The 23,560-nt window shown below is 35.3% G+C and overlaps 1 protein-coding gene across 1 annotated transcript in view; it reads left to right on the top strand.

The window, feature by feature from the left end:
• The first annotated feature begins 1,025 nt into the window (after positions 1–1,025).
• Positions 1,026–23,560, top strand: part of SPATA17 (spermatogenesis associated 17) — a 72,496-nt gene continuing 49,961 nt past the window's right edge. Inside the window, exons 1-3 of the mRNA XM_009071005.1 lie at positions 1,026–1,085; positions 3,231–3,334; positions 20,338–20,461. Coding sequence (XP_009069253.1) covers positions 1,026–1,085; positions 3,231–3,334; positions 20,338–20,461 — 288 coding nt within the window. The remainder of the gene's footprint in view (positions 1,086–3,230; positions 3,335–20,337; positions 20,462–23,560) is intronic.

Below are 23,560 nucleotides of genomic sequence, written 5' to 3' on the forward strand. Positions count from 1 at the left end.
CCTTCTTGGAGTATGTCCATCCCTCCTACACCACTTTGTTTCCAAGAGCTGTTCCAAGGGTACACTTTGAACCAGACTTTTGAGCAGGCCAAAGTTTGCTCTTCATAAGTCCAGGGTCGAAGTTTTATTGATGGCCCTTTGGCATCCCTGAGTATCGGAAACTCCATAATTTCATGGTCTCTGTGCCCCAAATGGCCTCCAACCATCTCCCACCAAAAGGCCTCCACCCACCACATCTCCCACCAGTCCTTCTCTGTTTGCAAACAGCAGGTCTAGCAAGGCCCCACCCCTAGGAGGCTCATCTACCAGCTGAAGTAGAAAATTATCCTCTATACGCTCGAGGAACCTCTTAGACTGCCTTTATTCTGCTGTATTAAATTTCCAGCAGACATCCGGCAAGTTAAAGTCACCCACAAGAACAAAGACTGGTGATTTTGGGACATCTTTCAGCTGCCTGTAGAACAAATCATCACCCTCATCATCCTGATTGGGTGGTCTGTAACAGACTCCCACCAAGATGTCAGCCTTGTTGGCCTTCCCCCCGATTCTGATCCACAGGCACTCAACCTTGTTGTTACTAACCTCAAGCCCTACAGAATCAAGAGACTCTCTGACATATAGAGCCACCCCTCCACCCCTCCTACCTTGTTTATCCCTTCTGAAGAGCTTGTGACCATCCATGGCAGCACTCCAGTCATGCTAGTCATCCCACCACATTTCTGTGATGGTGACTACATCATAGCTTTCCTGCTGCACAGTGGCCTCCAGCTCTTTGTGTTTGTTACTTGTGCTGCATGCACTAGGGTACATGCACTTCAGCTGGGATGATGATCTAACTCCTAACTCTGGCTTCCCACCCTTAGACTCATCTCTAGAATGCCTGGTTTGAAGCCCTTCTCCCTTTGAACCTAGTTTAAAGTCCTCCTGATCAGGCCTGCCAACTTATGGTCTACAGTTCTTCTGTCCCTGCTAGACAGATGAAGCCCATCTGACTCTAGCAGGCTTGGAAACACAGAATATACCCCATGGTCAAAAAAACCAAAATTCTGCTGGTAGCACCAATCCTTTCGCCACCTACTGATAAGGTAGGTTTTCCTACTCCTCATCCATCCCTGGTACTACAGGAACTTATGTGAGCAACACCTGTGCTCCTGTCCCAATAACTAGTCTACCCAGTTTGTTGGAATCCTTTTTAATTACCCTGATGCCTCTTTCGTTAATATCATCACTGCCAGCCTGGATTCCTAGCAGTGAGTAGTAATCAGAGGGCAGAATGAGCTCAGGGAGTCTCCTACTGATATCCCTTACCCAAGTCCTGGGCAGGCAGCAGAATTCCCTGTGGGATGGGGCCTGTCGGCATATAGGGCCCTCAGTTCCCTTCAGAAGGGAGTAATGTAATACAATTACTCTTCTTTTTTGATTTGTGGCTGTGGTTGTAATGAGTCTAGAAGATGGGGTGCAAGCTGGAGACCCTCCAGATGGATCTTCCTCTTGACTGACTCTCTGGGCTCAGAATACACGGGGTTCTTAGAAGTCTAATAGCTAGAGGCCAACAGGAAAAGGAGCACTCTTACCAAGTTGCAACATTCTTCTCTTCAATGAAGGGGAGTAGCTTCTCTCTTGGAGTTGCTTCTGGATAGTAATATGTCAAACTGCCTGCTTTTTAAATGTAGATTCTGCCTTTCAGCTGTTGTCTTTTAAGATTTCAAAGCTGTAAAGGTCAAAGAGGTGGATGTTGGAGCAGTAATGAAGGTAATGCAGACTAGAAGATAGAAATTGAGACATTAATTTAGAAGAATATAGAGGGAAAAAAAGGAGACAAAATACCAAGAAGGAAGTAAAGAATATTTTGCAGGAAAATTAGTAAGTTCAAGGATGGAAGAATGTAAAGATAGAGGAACTAGACACTGAGAACAGACGAAAAGATCATTAATCTATTTTTCAGATGTATAGATCTACAGAATACACTGAACTCTTATGGCAAAGAAAATGTGGAGCAGCCCTCAGCATGACTGAATAGAGCAAGTTACATCTTCCACCTGTACATGTCATAACATAGGGATAAATATAGCTAACCAAATGGCAGTACTGATGGTTTTTTTACCTTATTACAGACTCACAGAATCACTCAGGTTGTAAAGGATTTCTGAGATCATTGAGTCCAACCTTTCACTGATCACCACCTTGTCAACTAGACCACTGAGTGCTGCATCCAGTAGTTTGCTGAACACCTCTAGTGATGGTGACTCCACCACCACCCTTGGCAGTCTGTTCCAATGCTTAATTGTCCATTCTTAATGCTTACTTCCCCTTCCCACAAAACTGATGTCTGATAAACATGTAATCATTTCAGAAACATCATGATTAGAATTTTTAAGTATCAGAGAAGGTTTAAATTGTTTTGTTGAAATCAGTTCTTGAGGAAAGTCAGGTAGACTAAGTATGGTTTCTCTTTTTTTTTTTTTTTTTTTTTTTTTTAAATATTTTTCTTTTTTTTCTCCCTCTCTTTATTTTTCTGCCCAACTGATATGTTTCAAAATGCACAAAAATAGTAATCTTTTTTGGTGGAGGATGTTACTTAATTTCTATTCATGATTCAACTTTATGACTAGCTACAGATGCAGAGGTTTCCAGGTTAGGCTTTCTCTGTTATTCAGGGGAATAGTATTTTGTGAGAAGATTATAATTAACGTGCAACAAATAGGCATGCATCGTTTGACATTGGAGATGAAAGAACTGCAATTTGTAAATGAAGTTTCCAGAAATCCTAATTCATTGAGTTACTGGGAACGTTTTTATTCAGTTTGCAATATATTCAGAGCACAAAGGTGAGAGTGTAGCAGAAGATACTGGTGAGGTGGTGACTCAGTAGGGAATGCATGTGATACCTGAGAAAAGACACCACTTCTCTTGCCTTCACTGTTAGCATTCTTACATAGAGTAATACCACTGGTAGTAAGACACTTCTTTTCATTGTCACACCTCAATATAAACAGTGGTTTAAAATTTTATATTATTTCTTTCATGTTGATATTTTATAGTAAATTTATATTGCCATTTAACTACAATATGTTACATCCTACCCAAATTTTCTTCATTGAAACCTATTGGTACTTCTTCTTGATGTAAATTGCAAGGAAACCATATTATTTGGGATATACTACAGATATTTGATATGTATACAGACTTTTTGATTTGAAATATGCTAAGCAAATATTTATTTCCTCTAGATCCAGAAAAGGTGGCGAGGCTATTATGTTCGGAAATATATCCATAATTATTATGCACTGAAGAATTACCTGGAAGCCATTTCTGTGAATAACGCAGTTGTCAGGTAAAGATAAAATCTCTGTCTGTTAAAGTGTTTATTTCCTCTACTTTTATTTGTAAAAAGTTTGTGGCACTAATTGAACTATTTGAGTGTAGGTTCCCCTCCATAATCATTCATATAGATATCTATCAGTCATCATTCTCTTTATCCTATGCCTATTCATGTTGCACCACGTTCTGTCCTCATTTACACTGTTATGAATTCACAATAACTGCTTTGAATTAATTAGATGTATTCTGTGTTTATACCATTTTAATAAAGCTGAATTTGGCTCTTCACCTAGGCTCAGAACTCATAGATTATTATGCCCTAAATATGGTTCATTGAGCTAGACTTTTTTTTCCCACTACACAGAAGCTAAACAAAAATTTCTCTTCATAATTTGTTTTGAAAGTTGATTATAGAAAATGAATGCAAGTGTAGATTTGGATTTAAGTTACATGCATGAGCCATACTATGAGTCTTCCTTGTGAAAGATACTGGTGTGTATATAATGGAGCAGATTCTTTACAGAGTTGCAGAAGAGCACCAGTGGCCATTAGATTTCTGACTAGAACTGTTGTTGCTTTATGCACTTGCTCTATTTCTCCTATCCATCCACTGTCTCTCCCTGTACTTAAGTTGAAAACTCTCTTAAATAGAGGCAATTGTTTCCCTCTAGTGCAGTCGATGTCCTGATACATGGCCATTACTTCAGATAACAGTGTAAACAAACAGACAAAATACTGGGTGACCATGATCATTATTTTCTCCTTGTAAGTGCGATGTGTTGGACTATATCCATCCAGTGTTTGCTATACAGAATGTCTGAGACAAATCTTTGCTTTCTGAACCACAGAAATACAAGGGACTCTCGTAAACCAATATTTCTGGAAATCTTGTCGAAATCACATGACAAAGACTGTTACATAAAACCACATATGCAAGTTTTATATATATATTAAAAAAAAAGAATTGTCCAACTTCTTTGGATGCTGCTTATTAATTTATATTATCTTTCCACAATATAGCTGATCCTATGTCCTCTTTGTCATAACGTTGTTACTTGCGTGTTATACTGTTACCTGTAATGAAGCATATTGATAACCACCTACCTCTGATCTCTCATTTTTATTCATTTAAATGTTTCTATGCAGAAATTTAGAACAGAACTCAGGAAAACCAGACTTAAAAATTCTGTTATCTCTTCAACTCTACCTTCTTGAAAAATATTCTCTTTTTGAAAAGGCAGAATCCTTGAAAGACTAAACCAAATCTTGAAAAGTAAATGAAGCCATAACTTCTCTGGTTTAAAATGAGAAGTGAACTACAGAGACACAACCTGCTTCTGTGTTCATAATCATTCTGTCTCCATTGTCTGACTAAACCTGGAACAGGGCTCATAACTTGTTAGTTAGATTGACGTTTGATGTGTGTGAACAAAACAACATAGTACAGTGGTATTCCTGCTTCACTATGAACATGGATGGATTGAAGTTTTGTATTTTATCTTCCCACACCCACAATAGATCCCTGCTGGGTACATCTAACTTTGGAGGGCTACAAAAATATTCGTCTTCCAGTATTTGGACATGTTGAACAAATTCCATGTTTCAGGTCATTAAAAACCATAAAGCCTATGCATTGCATAGGTATTTTAACCTAGAAATGCTTTTGTGCTCTTTTTCTTTAGCAGCTAAGATGAACAGTGTGACTTCAGGTACATCAAAATGTGTCGAAGTTGGTCTGTGTGAGCTCTTACCTGGCACCTGATATATTAATATTTTGCTAATTTGAGTTCTGTCTTCCAGAGTTCACAGAAATTCATGACTTTCATGTGAAAAAATGTCTGTCTTTTGGGTTTAAAAAAGTTAAAATTAATTTTTTGAGTTAATTTGGTCAAATGGCTCGTATTGTTTCCATTTTCAAAATCCGTTAGTTCTCAGGGGCAATCAAGAATCACTGCAGTAATCCCTTTACTGGGTTACATTTGGAAACTAATATGTATATCATCTTCAACACTCTTCTTACGAAATCTAACAGATGTTTAGTGAGGATTAGGTGTAGGCCCTCAGCCAAACAGATTTTTCCTGTCATTGGGCCAAGTTGCTGCCAACTACTTTTGCCCCAAGGTGGCCCACTATGTTTCTTACATGGAATATAGAGCCAGGTGGAGGAGAAATTCACGTATTTTCATCAGTCATCACATCGACTGTGGGCAAGTATAACCTTGTTGTTCATAAACATTTTTTGTATATGATAATTATTGCAACTGTGCATTGTGAAAAGCACAAGGAATTGTTAGAAATTGAAGGAGTGCATTTATGAAATGGCCGGGTTTTATTCCAACATCAGCATTATGGAAATTTGCATGTTGGGGGACAGAGCCACGGATATACTTGTGCACTTTTAGACTGCTTTTGAGTGTTTCACGTCTCTAGAACACCATAAACCTGCACAACATGGTATATGAAATAATGCATCTTTTCTTTTTGCCTTATAGCTGTATTCATCAGAATATATGCATTAGTACAGTGTCAGTGCTAGTAAAGAAACAAGTTTCTCTGCAAATAGTAATAGAGCAACAGTAAAACAGAGACTGATTTTAAGAACTTCAGAGGGGTATAAACTTCCCCAAAAATTTGTTTCAACTGTTTTCTTTCTAGAATGATGATGTAATTCTAAACTGAATTACACTGTATGGTTCTCATTCTAGAATAATGCTGACAGAATTTTTAATTGTCAACAACTATCTAAAAATTACATTACAAGTCCTTCTATCTCTTGGACTTCAGAACTCAGGTTTGTGCTTAATTTGCTTCTCCCATTAAGGAGGATCCTGTATCAAATTACCACTCACTTATTTCTAGGAAAAGCTTCCGACAAAGTTGCCATGAAAATTTGGACATTCTGTTAAGTTTCGTGTAAGAGTTACGGACCAAAGCTTGTTTCCTTCTCTCTTCTCCTTTGCCCTACTTTTGTTTAATACAAGATGCTTGCCTTACTAAGGGGTTTTCTCAACCAGTAGCCACATCTTTACCATTCAGCTTTAATATAAGCCGTCCTTATTTAATAGCTGTCCTCATTTAGTGGCCAGACCTTTATCATTTGCTTTTACTGTGAAAACCCCAGGAGAAAGTAAACTTAATAGAAGCTGCCCCAGTTTAAAGCCATAGAGGGATGTAATTAAGTTTAACAGAAATTGATTTAACAGAAATTGACCTAAAATATAATTAAATAATAATAGTCATTATGTGTGAGTTTCCACTCACTTAACAGACTGCTTACGTCATCGTCAGATTTAACAGACTTAAGGCACTGTTTTTGTATGAACTGAAGATAACTGTAGTCTTTAGCTTCCAGACTGGATGAAGAGTGCATGGGTTTTCCTCTAGCATTCCTATTACTTTCCACTGCTACAGAACCAATAAGTCTGATAGCTGCTGGTGTCTCTAGGTAGAGTCCCTAATTAACAGGCTGAGAAGTTATTGAAAGAATTCTTTGGCAGATGGAACAAATTTGAACCCTAAACTTTGCCTACATAAGAACATACTCAGATTTTTCTTGACATTTGTACAGTTTGACCTCAGTAGTAATGATGAAATGGGTTCATTGGTCCTGAGTTCTCTTTTTCCTACAAGATTTAGGAAGTTCTTAATCAACCATGTAGGAAACCTGTTCTTAAATATTTATTTTGCTAAATTTTGCTATTTGGATTTTGGTAATAAGTCTTCATCTATAGCATCCATTTGTATTTAAGTACCAACACATACTCTATTCTATCTGAATATGAATTAGTTGAGTGATTGCATTTATAAATGTATGCATTAAAATAAATTTCGTTACTTCTCAGTGCATTTAGTGCATTTAATTTCAAGGGAAAATACCTTGTTTTGAAACATTCTTAAGGATGCATTTGCCATCTCTAAGAGCTGGCTAAATGGTTACAAGGGGAAATATGCCAAAAGCAATTAGCATAGGCTGTAACTCCATATGATGCATTAGAATTTTGTTTTATGTGAAAAAGTTTCCAATTCATGATAAGCAAATGGACATCACATAAATTAGCATTCTGGTCCCATTATATCAGAAGAATTTATGGATGATGTCAGTTGCCCAACTGTGTGATTAACTTGCAGTTCTTTGCCTAAGGTTATCTACACGCTGGCCTTTAAACTACAGTAAAGCAACTTTGCTATATGTCAGGTGTGCAAGCAGAGATAAGATTTTGGGATGTAGTGCTCCATTTACTGATGAATGGCACCATTTAAATTTTTCCCTAGGCACAGAGCTCAGTTAAGAGAGCAGTATCAGAAAACTAACAAAGCGGTGGTGGAGTACTGGCATCAGGGTTCTTGTGTAATCAAGGCAGGTAGTTTAGCTTTCTTGACTACTGAAAAAACACTGACTTAGAGGTAGCAAGCTAAGACCTGAGTCTAGATTTAGTAAGCATCATAGTGTACATAAACACTGTTAAGATTATAAATCATGAATTTCACACACTTAGGGGATTGACACCAAGTTCTTCTTTCTGTTGTTTGCTTTAATAGTGAGAAAGCCTTGAGTGGCCCTGGAGAGTGTGACTTTCATCCAGGTTTGACTAGCTGTTATATCAACAAATTGAGTTCACAGACATCATTAAAACTTTCAGGTCTTCAGGAAATGTTAGGGAAATAGATATTGCAAAGTAATAAAAATCACTTGCTTGGCAATATGTATATTCACGAATCCTTTGTGCAGTTTGATTTTGTATAATCTTAATGAGCAGTGAAATAAAGTGCTGTTACATGTTGCTGGTGATCTTATCCAATCTTTAGCTGTTCTGTAAACGTGCCTGAGCATGCAGTACTGAAAAAAAGTATGTCTATCTTATTCTTGATTATTAGAGCATTACTGAAGTCTATTTACTTTTAACATGACAAGTATTTTGCTTCTTAAAACTTTTGAGGTGTTGCTATTTTCCATGAAGTAGGCTTGAAATAAATAATCGGTTGTCATAGTAATATGAGGAGAACTTGCTCATCCTCCACCTGCCTGTTCCTTTCTGGTAAAGATAAGTCCAGGTACTGGCCATTTTCTCAAGTGTCAAAGTGTCTTGAAGAATGTATATATTGTCTTATAATTCAATTAAAATGTTCCTCATCATTGACTGCAGAAGCAATTGATTCTGTAGTCTGTTTTCAATTAGTGCCAAAGCCTTTCAGACAGCTCCTTGGGATTCTTACAACAATAAAAAACTCATTTTTGTAATGTTGCCTTTCACTTGATGTTTAATTAACTACTTTATCTTCAGCCCATCTTTTTTTGCATGTCTTCAAAGATATGTAGAGGAAATACATTATGCTTTTTAACTTACTTACCTGCCATTGTAAACTTATCCTTGTCAGCTTTATTTGGGAGCCATAGAAATAGAGAGAAGTGCCAAATATGCTTTCTTTTATTTATATATTAATTTTGAGTGGTAGGGCACATAATTTGTGATATCTATGCCTTTTCCAGAGGATTTTAGGTATAACTGGTAGATCTTGTAGGAATATTAGAACTGTAACCCACTGAGGATCCCAGAGGGCTTCCATGCCTACAACCTGATGCTTGTAGGATGAGTAAGATACAAAACAATGAGGGGTTTAGGTTCAATGTGACATTGAAATGAGCTGTCTAAAGCTATAGAGCAGGCAATGCTCTGTTTTCACTCCACAGGAAAGCACTTTCTGAATAAGGTTAAGGTAGGAACCATTATGATTACACAGCAAGCTGAATTTCCAATGCAGATTCAGCTACCTCATGAGCCTTATTCTACTGGTGTCTCTTTTGAGCAAGAAAGCAGTCTTACCATGGTTTTAACTGGTTCTGTGTAAATAGTTCAAGTTTTGCAGATACACATGTATACCGTAGGAAACTTATGCAGCTGATTAGACCGTAGTCTTTAAAGATATGAAGGCAATATCTTCTCGTGTATTTTTGTATAGGACATCATTAGGACACATCATTAGGAGTAACAGATTAAACATTAAGCTTTATTTCACATGCATCCAAAGGCAAATTTTGTACCTGAATATGTAGAAGGAAATTTGAGATCCTTGTATACGCTTGTTGGGCCAGATAGTCTGTGGTGCAGATGATTAGTTTTTGATGAAGGTAGAATGAAACAGGTGTGACAACACAGTATTGTAGAATAACAATAGTTCCGTACCTGTGAGCTTTGAAGGCACTGTAGTGTCTGGATAGATATTTTTATTTTGAAATAGGTCTGTTAGAATTACTGACAGCTCATAAAACATTTTCTGCAGCAAAGACTGACTAATCTTAGCATTTTAAACTATCTTAGAGAGACTTCATAGTCTTCTATTTTGTCTGAAGTAGGATCTTCACTGTAAAATAAGTAGAAAAGGGGAAGAGGTACAGTTTCATTAAGCTCTAACATATCATTGACTGTCAGGTAGGTCTTGTTATGCTGTCCATCCTCATTTAACTATCCCACAAGATCTCTTAATGAAGTTAAGCCCCAAGTTCACTCCAGTAATTCTGTGGCAAGAGTTTGTGCAATGTAACAATTCATCACTTGTCAGGAAGGCGCTTTTAGTTTATACATTTAATAAGGGCATCCTCTAGCTTGGTTAATTAGAAGTGAACAGTTTGCATATTTACTAAATGCGGAGTGTCATTGCCACCACGGCCTATTGCCTACATGAATTATTTCTCTATCTGCAATAAACAGCTGGGTAATTATTACTGCCATAATCAGATAAATTCCCTCTGTAAGGCTTTTCTTACATGGCAATTCTTTGAACTCATCCAAAGCTGAACAAAATTTATGGACTCCAGCAGCTAGGCCACTTTTTCATAGTGTAGTGTCCCTGTACCCTATTTCAAGGACATGTAGAGTATCATAAATATTGTGTAAATTAGGAGGATAAATATGATTACCTAAAGATTATATATTAATAGACTTGATTTTCAAAATATAATTTTCAGGTTGTAACTGATTACATTATAGCAGTTCTGTTTTATCTAATTGTAGAGACATGACAGGCCATCTATATACAGGCTATACGAGGTTATCAGGGAAGAGCTCTACCACTTGAGGACTGAAGAATCATGAAAAAGTGTATAAATATTTTTCATGTGCCATAGTAATTTCAGCTGTTTAGGTCATTAGAAGTATGACAAATTTTATGTGCCATTTATTTAACTCACTTAGAGCAGTTCTTCTGTCATTAAAACAAGGTGATGGTTCTTTTTGTTGTGCAATTTTCAGCCTAATAATGAAGCATAAAACTTATATGCATTCATTTATGTGTTACATTAGAAAACTAGATATTTCTTTTATTTGTAGAGGCAATTTGTATACAATTATGTAACTAAATTTCCTCTATGTTATCCAAGTATTCCAGCTCATATGTGAGTGTATCTGCAGATACATCAATGGGTACTTAATTTACACATACAGCTTTTCCAGAATGTGCTGTAACATATCTTATTTTTGAGATCTCCAAAGAAACAAAACCAAATCAAAATACATAAATGTCATTTTTTGAATTGGCACACAGCAGTCAATTTGATATGAGACCACAAGGGTTTTTTATCACAATGTAAGATACTGTGCCTGAGTGGAGCTAGACAGTGGCCTTTAACTACTCACATACTTCATAACTCGTTAATAAATAAGTAGCATTTCTCACAATTTAACAAAATGCTCAAAGATAGCAGAATGTTCAGGAAGACCAAACTAAATAAAGTGTTCTTTGGCACTGCCTTACTCAATGGAAGGCTTTTGAGGCTAGACTCCCTTTATCATTTCCCATTTATGTCAGAGAAATAGAGGCTACAGTGGTGAAGACATTTAAAATGAGCCACAACACAGTTGGTTTTTTTTATTAGCAGTGTGGTATCTATGCGCTACATTTTTGCAAGTTCATGATTTGATATTTGTCTAATGACACAGAAACTTATTGATCTTTCTTTGACATTTTACATTTTTTGTGGTGGAAAATTATGGTCCTTTGCTTTGTATTGTTATAATCTATAATATCCCATCAAGTATCATAGAATTGCATGAGATGCAAAGCAGTATACAATATCTCCTGATTGTTTTAAAATTAAAATATATAAAATGAAAAAATAAGATTTAGAAAAAAAGAATTATTTCTCTTAGTTAATTGTTTTTTGATTTTCTAGATCATTGTAAGTAGATCCTTCTGTTATATAAGGAGAGTTAAGTCTTTAAAATGCTCACTCAGAGAAGAAAACAGAAAAACTGTCTTCTATTTTTGCAGTCTAGAACAGAAATGTGGAATAACAAAAAAAAAGTGGGTTTTTTTTGTATGAGTGATATCCAAAATAATGTTATTCTGAATGAGATGGTCTAGTCTGACTTCAGATCTATCACCAATATGACGTCTATCAATAACAAATTTATAACAATATCTATAATAGGACCATTAAGCTTTGACTGAACAATCTAGTCTTGATTTAATCAAATCAAAAGACAGAAAATCCCTTTGTTAGTCTAATCCAGGAGTTAATTACCTTTGGTGCCCAAAGATTGTCACATATTTCCCCACTGAAATAGTTTCATTTTATCTTTGAACCATTGCTTATTGTTATATTCTGCTGTAATGGAGGTCGTTGCAAGATGTTGTCACTGCTTAAAATAATTTTTGTGAACATTTTGGACAGACTATCAAATGTCCTTTAAAATGCTGTCAGCATCAGAACTCAGCACAGTTATGGTGTCTAGAAAATTGCAAAAAAGTATTTCTTTTTCCTTCTGTTGTATTGTCAGCTTTTGCATTCATTTGTATGTCTTTTCATCACAGTATCATGAAAAATCTTCATCGCTATCAATCCTACTTGAAATACCCCCATTAAAAGCCATAGTTCCTCATACCATGAGCATGACTTTTTTTAAGCTATGAGAAACTTTTGTTATTATACCTGTTTCAAATTCTTCAGACTCTTCACCTTGTAGGGATAATTGTAGGAATCCATTAAGTGTTTTTTAACCTTGGCAGTGACTCTAAATCCCAGTGTTTTACCTTGAACTTCACAGTTCCTACTACCTTCAAAACACGTCAGCACAACAAAGTATTTCAAGAAAGCAACATCTGCCACCTCTTTTCTCCAAGTAGGCTATTTTTTTTTTGTTTATTTGTTTTTTTTGTAGAAGTTTACAGCCTCATCTAACAAACTAATTTGGTCTTTCAGTTTGCATGACACACAAAATGATGCAGCACTCATTTGCTTACTTGTTCTCTGTGGTGAGAGACCTCACCACTATCCAGCATTGTGCTTGCCTACTCAGGAAAGGATTTAGTAATTGACCAGTAAATGATGTGGTTAGGTATAGAGAATAGAGCATATTTGTGGGTTGTACTCTTTAGGCATGAATAATTGGATGTCTAAATCTATAATTAAATGTTGTCTGGTTTATATGGTAGAACCAAAATTTCGGAGAATAGACTTTAATTCCGAATGTAATTTCTTGCATGGCATACTAAACATGCCTGATATTTTTGGTGCTGATTACTTCAAAGTTTTCAAGACAGTATAAGACAAGATTTCCTAGCACTTCTGAACATTGGGATGTAGTTGGTACTTTCAGTTTGGCAATGAGCCACTGCTGTGAAATCACATACTTACAAGTAGAACTGCAGTATTAAAAAAATGTGTCAGATCACTCCCAAAATAATTACATTTGCTATATATATATAAAAAGAATATTCATTTTCTATGTCTGTCATGATGTTTTATGCTTCATTAAAAGTGGCATCATAGATGCTCAAGTGGAAACACCATTCCATGAATATGAAATTTGAGAAAACTGTCAGGTACTGTGAGAATCACTATGAAGTTGTGAGATTTGGCATTGCTGCTCTGCTATATGTAATGGGTCATTACATAAAATCTCTCCCTGCCTTGCTGTTATAAAACCTGCTTAATATGGACAAAGTGTACTATTTTATTTACAAACATATGCAGACTTTGATGTGAAAGTAAGTAAAGTATATGAGTTAGGGAGTAGACCTCAGTCAAATTGTTTCATAATACCCTGAGAAGGAAAATCAACTTAGCTGATGACCTTTAGAAGTTGTAACGTCATGTTTGCTTTCTAAATCACATAATGTTGAATATTGTAAATGCTGCCAAGTACCATATATTAAAGTAAAAGAAGTACAGATATGTCTACATTGTACTGCACTGCAGCAGAGAGATAACAGTTAGCTTAAATGAGTTCATTCTAGTACTGGGAGCAGCTTAACTGTAGCAAAACATAGCAGTGTGCTTTCCTCCAGTTATTACTGTGCAGATGGTAGCATATATAGTCTTCTGGGAATTGCAGTGCCAAAAGATAACAGATACTTTCACATGACATTCACTAGAAAACTTTCACTGGTATTTGGCTGTGGTTAGACATCCTCTTTTATATGTTGCAGGAAAAATTAAGAACATGACTGCTCTCTTAGCAGCTTAGCACTGACACTGTGCTTGAAATGACCACTGCTGCTAAACTGTTGTCAGAATAAATTGTGTTGGGACTTGGTTATCCATTCTGGGCCAGATCAGCTTTGTTACCCCTATATACTAATTTCACTTTTTAAGCTAATCAGTCAGGCTGATTTTTCATGAAGGAGTCAATAGCAAACAGACTGGAGTGAATACATTTTCCTGTTAGGGTTAGCTTTATTAGTATAGACCTGAGCATAAATAAAGTTGAACCAGTATACTTGGATTCAGTTCCTCTATCAAAAGAAGATTCAATGTTGTAGTTACTCTTATGCCACATCCATAATGGGTGGGCTTTTCAGTTTAAATAAATCAAAATAATTGCACTAAAAAAAACCCCTTAATCTTTGTGTAGATTGGACATTTAAAAAATATTTTTAATGCCACAGAGTTTTGTGCTGCCAATGAGTATGAAGTAAATCCACCTTAAGGATTTATACACACAAGAGAAAAACATTTGGATCAATAAGTTTAAAAGATTTTATATTGCAAAAAAAATTAGGGTTTCAATAGATGTAAGGAAAAAGTCTGTAGGAGTTGTTATTGAAACCTTAATTAGAAGATTCTGTATAATGGATTAGGAAAATACTCCAGTTTTAGTTATTAACTGCCTCAGCAATCAGTAGTTTGAAAAGCTGTTGCACTCTCTTGAGTAACTGTGCAGCAGTGGAAATTGGAAGGATAAGAAGGATACATCAGTCTGTTCTTCCCTATCATCTGGTACATGCTGTGTCCTGATCTCCTGATCTGCACAAGGTATTCATTCACTGTATGCCCTTCACTGTTATGTTCGTCACATTTCCTACATAGTATATTGATCACATTGTGGACCTTGACAGGTGAACTGGTATGTCACTTAATTCCATTGGCAGTGTATAATAGAATGTACATTGTGATTAAGGAAAGATGGACAGACTATGTTCTACTATGCACAAATTATAATGGAATTTTAAGGTGCTATGAATTTCTTTCTGTAAAATTAATAATAATAGAAGCTATAGGGTGTTTTCACATGCTTACACATTGCCTTTATTTATTTCAATTTTTTTCATCCTAAGGAGTGGAACAATGACAGAGTAATAACATTCCTCCAGATTTTGAAGAGTGTGTCATGATTAATTTGTCACATAGATGGATGTAAACATTCACATTAGTAAGAATTTTGGACATCCATTTGTGGTAGGTCTCCTAGGCAGTAAGATACCTTGTACTGCTAATAACTGGCTGCCTCTTTAAGCATCTGTTTCACTGCAATTTGAGATCAAACATTTTGGTCAAGGGATTCTGTCAGGATGCAGACAGGAGTATACATCAACGCAGAGAGAAGGGAGCTACAGAGATGCCCTGTTTTGCTTAGTGAGTCTGAACAGGTTCATACATAGGTCTGTAGTATATGTATTCTGCTAAAACTTTCCCTTTAAAGTACAGAGCTCTCTAAACTATTTTTACATCCTAGGCTAGTCTATACATATATTTCATTTTTTCCCCAAAATATAATAGATTAAGCCAAACAATATTATCATGGCAGGTCATATTCCATTCTCACCTACACCAGTGTAATGTGAAATCAAGTGGCATGCAGTGAGGTATCAAAATTATTGTCTCACTAATTTTAGTTTGACTTCTATATTCTGTATTTTAGCAGGGAGAATGATATATAGTCAGGAAGATAAAATCAATTTAGGTTATCTCCTCTTATGCTAAGGTTGCCTACTGCCTCTGTTATAGGAATTTTATGATTTGGGGTCTGAAGTGTTTAAAATCATGGGAACTTAATCCTTTTTCTGGGTTCTTTAGGCAGCTATGCTAATTATTGGGTTTTATCAGATGCCCTTTACTTTAGTTAATAATATAATTTTGTAAAATTGTTGGCCAAAGGACCACAGAATGACAGTGAAAATGCAAAGAGAATGCAATAGTTTGATAAAATTCAATAAACATAGGTCAGTGTAAAATTGTAAAATGATGCAGTTCTATGCAGAATTATTAAAATCTATATATTACTGAAATCATCACTTGAAGACCTTTCCAAAAGTGCCAGGAACAATATTATATGTGTATTTTTAACCTTTATACAGACAGCAGGAGCACTGTCAACTGAATTTGCATCTCATAGCAGGAACTAACACCACTGCCTACTGCATAATGAAGTATCAGAATAACAATAAGTTACCTTGTCAGATGAAATTTTTGCATTTTAGATCTATATAAAGCAAATTATTTTATCATTAACAATTCAGTAGCTACTTCACAGATTTGTTACACAAGATCATTTTTAATTGTGGGTTTTGAACACATATGTTGATAATCCTATGCCTATTTTCAATTACATGAAACATTCCCTATGACAAGGAAAACACACTTTGTGTTAGCCAGTATATTCACATTTTTAATAAAAGAAACCATCCTAAACTTGCACGAATAGACACTTATATTCTTCTGAATTGTTTAATAATTTTCAGATCATGAGACTCTACATTTGTTGAAACAGACACGTATTTCCTCTACAAAGATATTCCATAAAAATCAGTGTGAGAGAAATTCTGATTGGACTAAGCTTGTATGGAAAGTCAGGTTTGCAGGAAGATGCAGTAGATGCTGTTAATATACTAAGATAAGCTTTAAGATAATGAAAAGATTATGTGCTAAAATAATTACCCATTTTTTAAGTTATAGCAGTTTAATAAGCAGTATTGTTCCAACTAGGCGCCATGCAACAGACAGATCATTTATAAGAATAGAACAAGATTATTAATTAACCTAAAACATGTTTAGCATTTACAGAACTCTTTTCCTCCCCAAAAATTTGGTGAAGCTTTAAAAATGGAAGGCAAAAAATTTACCTGTATTCAATTCTCCCACTTCACACTGAACCAGAAAAGATTCCTCCTGAAGCAAATTTAGTCCAGAATCCAGAGTATCATGCATCATAGCTACTATTCATTATGTCATATAGATGATACCCATATATCCCAAGAAAATATTGCTCAATGAACTCACAATATTTATGAACAAAGAGAAGGCTGGCAGTAAGTGTACAGATTTAATCCAAAAATCATTTAATTTTGACCGATTTTCAATTGACTTTAATGGAATTTGGATTTATTTTCCCTGGGAAGGCATACATGCAGAAGGTCACAAGCACAAAACTTTTCAGTGAACACATTTCCATGTAAGCTATCTGGAACTCTAACTCCATTTGGAAGACTAAGTTTCTGGGTTTAGTATCACTTAGGCTTATGCACATCATTCGGTATGGTAACAGTGAAACCCCTGCACAGTGCATAACATGTTAGTATTAATCTGCTAATGTGTGAAATAGTATATTCATATCCAACTGCTCTTAGATTCTCTGCTTTTGTTGCTCCTTTTCAAATTCTGGAAAGTATGGTAAAAGAGATGAATGCTTCAGGTTCAAATAGCTTTAAAATAAATCTATATTTATGCTAAAACATCTATGCTTTACAGTCAAGCAATGTTTGGAATGCTACATACCCCTTATTTTGTATTGCCTCTCAGGAGAGAATCATCCTGGGAGTTATTATCCCTGAGACAGAATTGTCTGCGTGTTCTGTACAAATGTACAGAGCAATATAATGCTTCATAGAGATATTTTAGCACAACTGGCAAAATGTGTAAGCTGTAAAAGTATGTTGGAAATTATTTATAACTGCTTTAAAAAATCTCAAACTTTTACATGGGTTATAGTTCAAACATTGGTGAGGATGTATGATAATCAGGAATGATCATGATGATTTGGATGATAGCACTGTCTGAAAAGATCATGTATTACATTGAACTTCAAGTATTTTAGACTTCATTTAATTTCAGCAAGTAATGATTATTAGTCATTCATTCAAAGCTATGCAGATTGATGACAATGGGAAACATTTTGCATCCCATTATCATTATTTCTGTAATACGAATCTATGTTTTTGACATTATTTGTGGGTTTTTGTCACCGGTTGTGTTCTAAATAAAAAAGCTTCCATATCCACTGTGGGATAGAAGTACCTGAGTACATAAGAACATGAATAAACTGTAGGAGTATGCTGGTAGACATTTCATTGGTTATTGATAGTGGTACTGAAGCTGAATAGAGGGTTCTGTAATCAAAAAGGAATAGTATTAAATATCTAAACCACAGATCATACACTCTGGTATTGAAGGTAAGGTGGCATAAAATAAAAGAACAAAGTTGATACTGTATGCATTGTCTATTTATTAATTTGTTTATGACTGACGGGTATAGAACAAAGAGTGTTCAAGTAAAAATGCTTATGTCCCTACATGCAGTGACTCTGAAATCTGCACCTTAAGGACAAAGAAAGGTCACCAATCTCTCTAACTCCTAGTTCTTTGTCAAAAATGGACACAGTTAATGAGGTTTGTTTGGTACAGCACAAATTCTCAGACACAGATAGAGATCCTTTCAATGGAAACAAATTTGTTTGGCTTTACCAGGTTACTTAGCGATTAATAATAGCCTTGCAATGCAGGTCAGAAAGGTCATCGTCCCTGCTTGCCAACACAATCTAAAATGTGCAGCTAGTCTAGCTCTGCAGGCTTTGAGGCCCCAGAACGCTATGCATAAAGTAAAACAGGCTATTTTCCAACTTCTTTTTTCATATTAATAAGCAATTTTCAAGAGAAGGGTGGCAAAATGGGGGCCATGCCACTCTAAGTAATTCATTTATTTTGCAATTTAATCTTATGTTGGAAAAAAATTACACTGCTGCAAAAGCATAGCATGGTGATTTTTAAACGTCAGGGTGCTTCATAAGTAACCTTGTATGAAATATTGTATTAGCAGCCTTTAACAGTAAACTGTAACAAAAAATATTTTCAGAGATTGAAACATACTAATACATCTTTTCCAATCTTTCTTTTTCATTCTTTCTTTTACATTTAAAATAAAACATGTTTAATTATTTCAGATTTTATTTATTTTAATTGATAAAAACTTGAAAGAGAGCATGAGACAAATAGAAATTCTACATTGCAAGTTGTATTTAAGAATGTGATTTCACAGTGTTCATATTTATAAAGCAATTATTGCTCTTTCACACATTTTGCTGAACTAATTTAATGATAATTAAAATATTGAGAATAAGTCTGAGTCACAGTCTTAAAAAGGAGCAATTTTTTTCTGGAGCAATATGACTTTCCCATGGGATTATTCATATCAGCAAACTTATCCATGTGCATATTTTGACACGATTTGACCCTTGTCCTTACAGTATCTTATTTGGTACTCACTGAAGCAACTGAGACTATTAATATGGACCTCTCTAAATAATCTGGTTTTGCAGAAATATCGGAATTACCCAGTTATGTGAATAATATTTTTTCTTTTCATTTTATCATATACACACATGCTTAAAAAATAAAGGCTAAAATTTACTCACTTAATTAACTTTTAAGCAATCTAAATGCTTGACTGAATATGTTTGGTGTCTTTGGCAGACGGGTTAATTTGAACTAGCCATTTTGTAATAACAAAAATAACAAATGTTAATCAAACTAACCTTTTTTGACTGGGTCAAAAAAATTCCATACACATGCACAATAGCACCAAATTTCATTTCTTATAGAACATTAATTCACTTGTCTGTTTACATAATTTATGGCAAACCTGGCTCTATGAAAAAAAAAAGTCATTGAGGAGGAAATCTGTGCCTGTTTTCTGTTAAAGTTTTCCTCTAAACATTCAGTTAAAATCATGAGTTTTCTCCATTCTTTGAAACCTGGTATTAGGTAGAGTTCCTTATTTCTTTTATGGTAAAAGAATTTCCGACACTGATCCACTCATTTTGATGACAGCAGGTGTTTGCAAACCTCTGTTATGCAGTGGTTCATGAGGCATTTATACTCCTGTTTCTTGTGGTGGCCTGTACTGTTTCTATCAAACCAGAGCAGAGGTGACCTGTGCAAGAAGCCTAATGCTATGGAAACTCCTCTTAAGGACACGTAGAAGGTTTACATCCAGTTGTTCTCTATTCCTACATTCTCAACTTTACAAAAGGCTCAAGGATTCAGGAGTGAATGTCATCTCTCATCCCATGTCTATTATTCTCTCTCATTCCATAAGATCTTCCCTGTTTGCAGATCAGGAAATGTCGCAAGACACTAGCTGAGATATAAGGGAACAACATTTAGTTTGTAACCATTTGAAGGAAAGTCACTACATTATAATAGCTTTTGTTTAGAGAAATTCTAAGTAAAATGATAGTTAAATGAAAGGATATATATGAATACTGTTTTATCAAGCTGTCAGGAATATGAACAAATATACCATTCATACATTTGAAAATTTAATCCTGTTTTTTCATAGTTATATTCACGTAGAATCCTGCTGGTGTGCAACTGAATGAACTGTTATTTTGCATTCTGGTGGTGTCAATATACTGCTAATACATAAAAGCAGAACCCTGTGGAGCTATGAAAGGGTTAAAGTAAAATAGAACATTAGCACATCTTTTATTGTTTTAATATAATTGACAGACATTTTTTTATTATAGGAGTGAACTTCAAAGGTACACAGAAATGAAGGAGTATGAAGAGAAAATGAAAGACCTAGAAAAGAAAGAAAAGGAAATGAAATACCAAGCCCGAAAGATGCATTACCTCCTTAGCACTGAGCAGGTTGGTATACCTGTCCCTGACAGCTCATGCAAACCACTTGGGTCCCCAGCCTGACAGAGATAAACTAGCAGGCTGAATGGGACATGACTTGTTGAAAAGATATCACAAAGACACTACTTCGAGTTCAATTTAGTGCTTTTCTATAGGCAAGAGCAGGTACCATGACTATTCCGTGACAGTAGCTTCATAGAGACAGCATCAGCACTGCTGGCAGAAAGAGTCCAAGTCAGCAGTTTGATCTGCCACTGTGATAACACAACATGAAGGGCATAACCTCGCTTTAAAAACTCATTTTGACTGGCTTATTGTTGTGTTGTTGCACTTGTCGAGAACTAACAAGTTATTAAGCTGAGAAGGGATTTCATTTTTTTTCCCCTTTTTTAATTGAGCTAATGCTTGGATTGGTGCTGTGTTCTGCTTGTTTTTAGGATAGATTGTAAATGCATTTAGCATGATTATTTTCACTGAGAAATGCCTCATAAATTTTAAATATTTGCTGATTAATTTGTTTTGTATAGATTTAACTGGTATATTTTTCCAAGCTTTCTTATGTAAGCTGCTTTACAGACAGGTGAATATGGCAGCAGATATACAAAATAGATGAGTACTAAAGCTTGTGGGTTTCCCTTGTTTTTTAGTCCCCCTCTGTGAACTTATGTAAAAGATTTTGTCTCCATAAAAGTTAGGTGACTAGCTGTTCTTCAAATGAATGTAGACTTAATGTGAAATGTTAGTGTGAACTAAATGCTTGCTTTTCATAGGTTGTTGCTTATAATCTGTGTGTAAGAACTGTTAATCTTGAAGAATGCAGGAAAAAGAGCATGATGCTTAGTGACAAAATATTTAATCTTCCCCTCTGTTTGGGAATCATTTGATGTGTGTATCATAGAATACAGTTTAATTAACTAGATATCAGTTTTGAAAACTCATTGTGCGAATCAAGTTTAAGTAATTTTATTTGAAAACAAAGCATATTAATAAAAAATAGCATAAAAGTTTTCTGAGTGGCTTTTAGACAAGGGAGATAGTTAATAACTGAAATTAGCTCACTATAATTGATTTTTCCAGATGTAGATCTTGGATATTAATTATAATCTGCACAGTATTTTTATATTGATTTAAACTGTAAAAAATATGGAATTCTTGTTTTGAACCGAACAACTTACATAAGCAAAATGCATAAACATTATGTTTACCTGGTGTACAAAAATTGTCAGGTTAGAGACACTGAGTGATCTGTGGTCTAAGAAGATTTTAGTAAACTAGTTCACCTCTGATGATACGGCCTTAGCCAGCTGTAACACAGTTTTAAGGAATGGCAAATAGTGCCTTATTTCAGTCATCCTCCTGGAGGACTGATGGTAGAGGGCAACAGTAACTACCATGTTCTGACAAATTTAGGTTTCTAATTTTACAGAATTAGAGTTTAGCTAGCAGTATTTTGCAGAACAAAAGGATGTTTGGTTTTGCTTGCTGAGATGGTTTCTGAATACTGGGACTCAGAGCCCACAGAATTTTCTCTTTACCACAGAACTGTGCTCCAAAAATCATCTCCTTTTGCAGGTAGTATTTCAAAACCTGTGTGAGTGTAAAATAATGCAAAACCTATAGACAACCTGAAAAACAGCAAAGATATACATGAAGTTAACTACTTTCTTCGATCAAAGTCTGTAGTCCACAATTTCACCTAGTTGTGGAATTTGATATCTTGCTGAGATACAGGGCAAATTAATTCAGTGCAGATTTTACTGGTTTGATGCTCTGTGTCTGACACTTTACTCTCTGTATGCCTGGTATTCTGGTCTGACTACAGCTGTGTCTTGCTATCTTCAAAGGACAGTTAATTGGATTACTGAGCAACGACCATTCATGTCTCAGTAGAAACAGCCAGCAAAAGTTAACACTTCTGAGTGAATTAAGAAAAACATATAATTTGTGAGGGTGCATAGCAAGTGAAAGGAGGAGGTTGATGAGCTGGTCTTATAGGAGAGTCATGTATTAACTAAAACCCAGTAAGATACAGAGATGATCTGCTAAAGTTTGCTTCTCCTCCCCTTCTTGCCATGCATAATGAGGTGCAATGATGGAGCTGAGCCTCCTCATGTATCAAGGCTGCAGATATGGAGACAGGTTATATGGACAGTGTTGCAAAATCTCTATTTGCAATAATTGTTTCAAATATATCCTATAGTTCAAAATCTTTTTCTTTTATTACAGGCAAAAAAGGTTAGGAAAGAATATTTACTTACTGACAGAAAAGATTTAAGGATTTTTTTCTCCTCAATTTTTGTAAAGAAAGGCATGCTAAGTTTCATTCTCCACTCCCTACATGGTGAAGCCCACTAACTCATCTCAGAAGTGTGTTTATATATGTATATATACACAAGACATGCCCATTCTTAATTGCTAACATTTTTTGACATTTCAAATAGTAAAATTGGAGAATACTAGTGTCGTGAATGTACAGTGGTGTCTAGTATGTACACGATAGCATGGCCCATGATATAGTCAGTGTGTCTTTTTTGTGAATTTAATAAATTTTCATGAAATCTTTTTCATGAATTAGCTTGCTATTCAAGCATTTATTTCTTTCATAAACTGTTACCTGTGTAAAGAAAGCCAAAGATGAAGAAATGGATATCAAACTCTGAATTAGCATACATTATGTACCAGATATATACACATAGTCTTATATAGACAGATGTGCGCTTGCTTTGATTACTTTCCAAGCCAATCTGGAGTTATAACATGGGGTTGAACCTAAACTAATTAGCCCTGTTGAGAGCCACAGCAAATTAGCTCAAGAATTAATGCACTTACACATCTCCTGGTCAGCTCAAAATATAGGCAAAAAAAATATGTGCATGCTTTAGGCGCAGGAACAAGAAGTTTGATCTACCTACAACACCTACAATTAAGTAGTTTTGTCTGCAGTTACATGCTTTTCTGGGAGAGAGGTGTGTGTATTGGGTACCGTTGCTATGGAACTGACATTCAGGGAAATCAATGGATGATTAAAAATGTGTGTTATTATACTATGCTCTATATTTTGTCTCTATATAATTTGCAAACAGCTGACTGTGTATATTTTGCCTTAGA

This window comes from Acanthisitta chloris, unplaced genomic scaffold, assembly GCF_000695815.1.
Source record: "Acanthisitta chloris isolate BGI_N310 unplaced genomic scaffold, ASM69581v1 scaffold17193, whole genome shotgun sequence".
NCBI lineage: Eukaryota > Metazoa > Chordata > Aves > Passeriformes > Acanthisittidae > Acanthisitta > Acanthisitta chloris.